Genomic DNA, 6,698 nt, shown 5'->3' with positions numbered 1-6,698 from the left:
AAATTAAATTGAGAGAAAATCAATTTTGGATACGAAGGGATGACCATTAGGTCGTTCTTTTTTGGATGGCACATTTGGCACGAATGTTTTAGAGCTGGCATGCAAAAGGAGACGATCCCTGCACTGGAGGACCACCCATGGGTCGACCTTTGCTGTACCTATGAAAATAAGCGATCGATCCATAGATTGATCCGTGCCAAGTTACCATTGTGTCAGTGGTTAGAGCAGAAGAACATATCAAAATTATTCTATAATAGAGCAACTCTATAAATCGTCTTATCATAAGGTAACTTATAGAGTCGTCCTATCATAAAGCAACTCATATAGGCACCTTACGATAGGACGACTGATACTATCGTCCATCTATTTTTCAGCTGATGATGAGATTGATGAGTAAGCATATAAAATCGAGCGACTTTGGTTTAAATAATATTTTGATAAATAATTTAAAAAATATTATTTTAATAATTTTTTAAAAAATTAATATTATTTCAGTAAAACATCCCTCTAATAGCCATTGGATTTGTTTCATCCCTCATGTCATTAAAAGCATGCTGGAGAATTATTGCAGATGTACCGGAACGGATGCAACTTTTGTCCTTTTGGCTCTCTGCTGCGCCGCACCTCTCGCTTGGCATGCACACCTAGTTTAAGTTGCAGGCACTTTTGCATTTGAGACATTGTCATTATATCAATTGCTGCGATTAGGCATAATTTTGATTAATTATTGAAGTTCTCTTCAATTAAAATACATGTAACTTTTGGCACGTATCATTTAGTCGTGGCCATGGGCACCAATAGGTCTAGATTGCCATTCGATTCATGAAAGCAAATTGGTCGTATTTGGAGTTCTACAGGATTATGTCTACTTATGGTGAGAAGATCTCCTTGGCAAACCACCACTCATGGCCCACATCCTTGTTCATGCATTTCACCAGGCTGACACGCTGCATCCTTGATGCTAATTGGTTAAAAGGCTTCCTTGTGAAACGAGATCCAAGGCACGAAAGCGTAATAGGGCGTAGCCGTGGGCGGTTAACATCCTCTTTATTGAAGGCCATAGGTTCAGATCCTTCCAAGTTAGCTTCCTCTTGCCCTCACCATTTATGGAGGGGATTAGATTCTTGATGATTTAGGACAACCTCATAACGAATGCATAAAACATTAAAATCCATGCAGCATATCAACTTCATCAAAAAATAGACAACCTCCTAACAAATACCTAAAACATTAAAACCCACTGCTTACATTGCATCACATTCATCACTTAAGAAGCCGTGATACATAACTCAGTTTAGAACTCCTGACTTGAAGGTGAGTCTGGTGTTGATAAAGAACATCAAGCCTCACAGCTGTTTCTGCATATCTTAGCAGAAGGGCCAGCATCTCACCTAAAAGCACGACAAGGACTGCAATTAATACACAAACACACCCAGTCTGCCTGGATATAACTTACACCTGCTATGAATGCTCCCAATCGGGCATCACATTCAACAAGATCTAACCAAAATTCAGTAATACCACAACAACAGTAATACCACAACAACATGACTATTGTGATGCTGCATGACACGAGGTATGGTGGACATCAACTACATCTCAACTGTGTGAACATTCAGAAACATGGCTGGTGTTCATGCAACATATCAGAGACTGCAGTCAAAGAGTTAATCTTCATCCTCTGTCTCCTCATCATCACCATTCACCCCTTGATACCTCCACCCATCCTCTTCAACATTGTCTCGATCTTCCTCTGTCTCTTCACTATCTTCCTCATAAACCTCTTTGCTTGCCCACTGCTTCTTGACAGTGCTAACGTTTGCAGGAGCCAAATTTGAGTCCTTCCGATTCGGCACCTTCGCAGGTGGCATCTTCTGTATGAGATTGGGCTTGCTTCTTTTGTTGTTCTTGCCACCACCACCCTTTGCAATATAAGCATCCTGATCGCTAGCTTCATCCATGGCATGGTCGGCAGCAGGTGCATGCTTGCCATTTTCTTCTGAATTGTGGCCAGGATGTTCCCTTCTCAGATGGAGGTTTAGTTTGTACTCATGAATGTAGGCTTTTCCACAGCCTTCATATGGACAAGCATAGGGACGGTCCGAGGATGCAGAACCATATGCCACCACAGGTGTCTTTGGGGTATTATGGAGCTTATCTGCTGGTGCTGTGTGCTTAATTCCATCAATCACCGAGTTCTGCAAACAGGAATTGGACATACCACGTTATTCCAACTACAGAAATGCAACATCAAAATGTACCATATCTATGTTACAATTGAACTGCATTCAAACACAATGTTCTCCCATGTATTCAATTGCTTCATGAAGTAAAAATCATATTTTTTAATCCTCAAGTCCAAAGAAATCAACATGTGCCCCATGTACAATCAGCTCCACATATGAAGATCGATTTATAGAAAATGATTGGCATTGCGAGGCAATGCAAAGAATTTTTATGATCTTGCTTAGTTGTTGATCAACTTCTACTACAGATCTCTCTCCTCCTAATTTCATGATGCACAAAATAGACAGCCTGTCTGTCAAAAATATGATGTTAATTTCATGATATTTTAACAAGAACATCATCTTCACAAAATTAATAGTATATCAGTATAATTTGATATAATCATGATGCATTTTCAGGTAACTTTTACGGAGTCATGTGAACTACCGTGAGAAAATCTTTGATGTAGTGAATGCTTTATATTGATAGCGGCCAAGCATATAGCAACCTTTGTACATGGACGTCAGTGAACAAAGAAAAATGAAAGCCAAAAAAGAAATGTCATGGATCCAAAAACGCAAGAGAGTATTAAGGCACAATGTAAAAGGTGACTCTTTTCTGATGGTAGAATGATCTAAAGACATTTAGATGATATTTTCCAAGAATAATAGTTGGCTTTGTGTGAATAATATTGATAAATAGATTCCAAGTGGGGCTTGATGGTTTTGCTGAAAGTAGATAGGATAATAGAAGGTCAGAAAACAAGCAAGCAATCAATGCTCAACAGTTTGTCCACTTCAAAGGGGACAAGTTGAGATGGCTTGGCAATGATGGTTGGGAAAGTTTGCTGGTAGTGATACATATTGTTTGCGCTATTATTCCTGGCATACTAGGATTTGTCACTCCAAAGAGACTGAGGTTCAACAAGGCACCTCAATGTAGTAATCAGGACAAGCACATTTGCCATCTGAAAATGAAGGATCCACGAATGTCAAAGGTTGAATGGCATCTAGCAATTCCTACTTGACATTATGGAAGAGTGCATGAACATGTCAATATAACAGATTTATTATGTAGTCATTATTCATTTTACATTTTTTTTTTCATTTTCAGGATACAAAATCTATGAAAGTCAACACATCAATTAGAAGAGAGAATTGAAACAGAAAATCAGGTCAATCTTATGTGTATAAGGACAATGTTATTTTAGTCCAAAGAACCTAAACACTGATTCTTAACAGAATTACAAGGAGGCTTTAACAGCACATGACTATATCTGCAGAACTGTAGCACAAATGACCAAAACAACAAGTTGGTAGCATGAGGCTGAAAATGACTAACTCAGAGCACTCGGTGAATAAGCAATCTTACCTTTTCATGGTGTGCCTTTATATGACTTTTTAATTTGCATTCATGTGTGTATTTTTTTCCACATTCTGGATAAGGGCAAATATGATAGTTCTCCAGTGAATGCGTTCGCATATGCGCCCTTAAATTAAAATCCAACGAGAAGGCCTGCAATTTACATCATGAGATTACACAAATGAGTTCAAAAGGCAACTTGCCACAGTTATCAATATTTGAGAAGCAAAAGATAAAACATGAACCAAACTCAAGTCAAAAATATATTTAAAAACGTGCAAATGAATAAAATGCCAGAAGGATGTACAGTGTCTAAACTATGAGAAAGTTCCAAATTTTGGTGTTCCCAAAGAAATATCTTACCGCATTTAAAAGAATGTGTCTACATCCTTTTTGCAAAGTGCACACTTACGCGCATGCACACCCACCCTTGGAATTAGCTTAACCAATTATTTCCCTCTCCATTTCCATCTCATTGTGGAAGTACCTACCGCTCATGGTCAACAATAATCCTACAGGGAACAGCTCCACAAATAAAGACCCTTTATAGTGAACCCATGGCATGATTACTAGAAGCTATGCCACTGTCATCTTGCAAAATCAATGAATTTCTCTATGGGCCAAAATTGTTTGAAAAGCTACCATTGTATAGCAACTTTAGCATTTGCACAAGAGGAAATAATCAACAAAGTTTAAGAATGTTCTAATCTTGTTGTCAGTTTCAAATGAAGCTCCACTTGCAATTGCAGGTATAATTCTTAAAAGCTATAATTAAAAGCTTCCCCTAATGGAAAAGCATAGCACCTGCAAAATGCTATAATTCTTAAAAGCTTCAATAATATTTTCAATGGCTTCTAGTTATCCTTTTTCTGGTCGCATATTTCTCCTTCCATATACTAAATACCGCTGCCAGAATCACAATATCTACTAACTTTATTCCCCATGGAGAAAACGGAAAACAAAACATAATGCAAAGGTTTTTACAGACTTATGAATATCTGTGGTAGCAATAAGTTCCAAAGACAATTCCTTTATCCAATATAATGATTTAGGGAATTGTATGCTATTTTTTGGATGCATCACAGATTGTATGACTAAGAGCTTCAAGCACAAATTTTATTTTTACAGATTTATGAATATCTGTGGTCGCAATAAGTTCCAAAGACAATTCCTTTATCCAATATAATGATTTAGGAGATTGTATGTTATTTTTTTGGATGCATCACACATTGTATGACTAAGAGCTTCAAGCACAAATTTTCTATTATAGGACAACATTTGAAATTCAAATGTTATCTCCAAGACATTTACAATTCAAATATTATCTTATGTAAGAAATAATTTTTTAATACCACATTGCTCATTAAAACTTACCAAAACATAAATTGAGAAGTTTCAATGTGAGGTTGGCTCAGAACATCTTCATAAAACAAAATTTTAAAGCTTGGTTCCAGCCTTTCTCCTCTCATTTCAATATCATTTTAAATTAACTGGGATGACTTTCATTTGTTAAATCTACATCAAGTCACTTCTGGTCCTCTTTTTTTATCATTTTCTTCATACCGTGACCCAAAATAATTTTTTTTTTTTTAAAAAAATCTAAACTGTTATGTGTTTACTCACTTTCTTATCCTCTCTTTCTTTTCTGATTTTGATATATTTCTTACTCTTCTTAAAAAAAAAAAAATCGGCCATAAAACTGTTATTATGATGGTTAAATATGAAGAAAATATCAAATACTAACAGATGGTTAACCATCCCACTATCCAAAATAAGAAAAACCCAAGCAAGAAGCATGGCAAAAATGCAGTATGCATTTTGCACCGCAACAAAAAGAACATGAATAGCATATGGGAATGGACAAGAAACTACCTTACCACAGCCTTCATGAGGACATATAAAATCCCTTTCTCCTGTATGAATAAGAAAATGTCTTTTCAACTTGGAACTATCTAAGAATTTCTGCAAAGCACAAAAATGAATCTTAGAGAGAGTGTGATAATTGACTTGATTGATCATAGGCAATCTCACACTAACTCTTCAATAATAAATATTAGTATTGATTGGTAAAAAGGGGAAACTACAGCAACAAGATATAAGATACAGTAAACGGAAAATATCAAAGCACAAAATGCAAGGAAGTTTTAAAAAAAGAAAAAAATCTTGCATCCTTTGCAACCAATTAAACCACAAAAACAAAGAAGCAGAACATTATCAAACAATATTTGCAGAAAACAAGATTCAAACTTTTTTAAGTCTGAACAGGAGAAGAGAGGCATGTATATTCTTGATAGCTTTATCAAGAATATTGTATCATATTTGCTTGAAGCACCAAAGTAGCTTCATAAAACATATGAACCAAAAACAAAGCAGAGAACAAATACGGGGAGAACCAAAATATCCATATATGTGATTTACAAAAAATAATTCATCAGACATGATAAATTTTATACATTAATGATGAAACATTCAGCCTGCAGTTAGTTGAACTCTTTAACTCATTTGATATAGAGAATTGTGTTGAGTAATGCAAAACGCTTTATATTTCAAAAGTGACATTGAATAATGATGGTGCGCATTACCTTTCCACAGCCTTCAAAATGGCAAACATATTGCCTCTCTCCATGAATGTGAGCATGTTTCCTCAAAGCCCCTGCATCAATGAAAGTTTTCCCACAACCTTCATAGCTGCAAAGGAAAAGAACCTCTGTGGTTGGTTCTGGTTTTGGCTCTTCTGTCTGTGGTTCCTTAGACTTCTCTCTCAGAGCCTTCATCATATCCTCTAGCACATATATGAAAAAAAAAAAAAACAGGAAACTAACAGATTTCAATCAAAGCAGTTAAGGCAAGATCGGCGAATGCAGATGCTTAAAAACATGTCTAATACTGTTCGGTTGCACATCGATTGTCAATGAAACAACAAACATGAATACAAGATGGGCAAAGTGTTGCCTTTGCAAAAACATCAACAAATATCTAGAAACACACACCATCAATCATTTTGTTGGCTTCTTATAGCTTATCATTGTCACGCACCAAATCCGGGACATAACACGGCCATGCTACCGAGGGATAGGCCCGCGATAACACAAAGTCAAAATTCATCTTCT

The 6,698-nt window shown here is 36.3% G+C and overlaps 1 protein-coding gene across 1 annotated transcript; it reads right to left on the bottom strand.

Annotated features, from left to right (window-relative positions):
- Window positions 1-1,223: 1,223 nt before the first annotated feature.
- LOC140851688 (zinc finger transcription factor YY1-like) lies at window positions 1,224-6,260 on the bottom strand (the record flags this gene model as incomplete). Its single annotated transcript, XM_073243738.1, is given in 4 exon segments — window positions 1,224-2,198; window positions 3,598-3,741; window positions 5,461-5,550; window positions 6,171-6,260. Coding segments are annotated over 4 exon segments (855 nt in total), but the record flags the coding sequence as incomplete, so codon positions are not given.
- Window positions 6,261-6,698: the final 438 nt, after the last annotated feature.

The sequence above is a fragment of the Elaeis guineensis genome, chromosome 9, assembly GCF_000442705.2.
Source record: "Elaeis guineensis isolate ETL-2024a chromosome 9, EG11, whole genome shotgun sequence".
NCBI lineage: Eukaryota > Viridiplantae > Streptophyta > Magnoliopsida > Arecales > Arecaceae > Elaeis > Elaeis guineensis.
The sequence above is the reverse complement of the archived record's forward strand: the minus strand, read 5'-3'. Positions and strand labels throughout refer to the sequence as shown.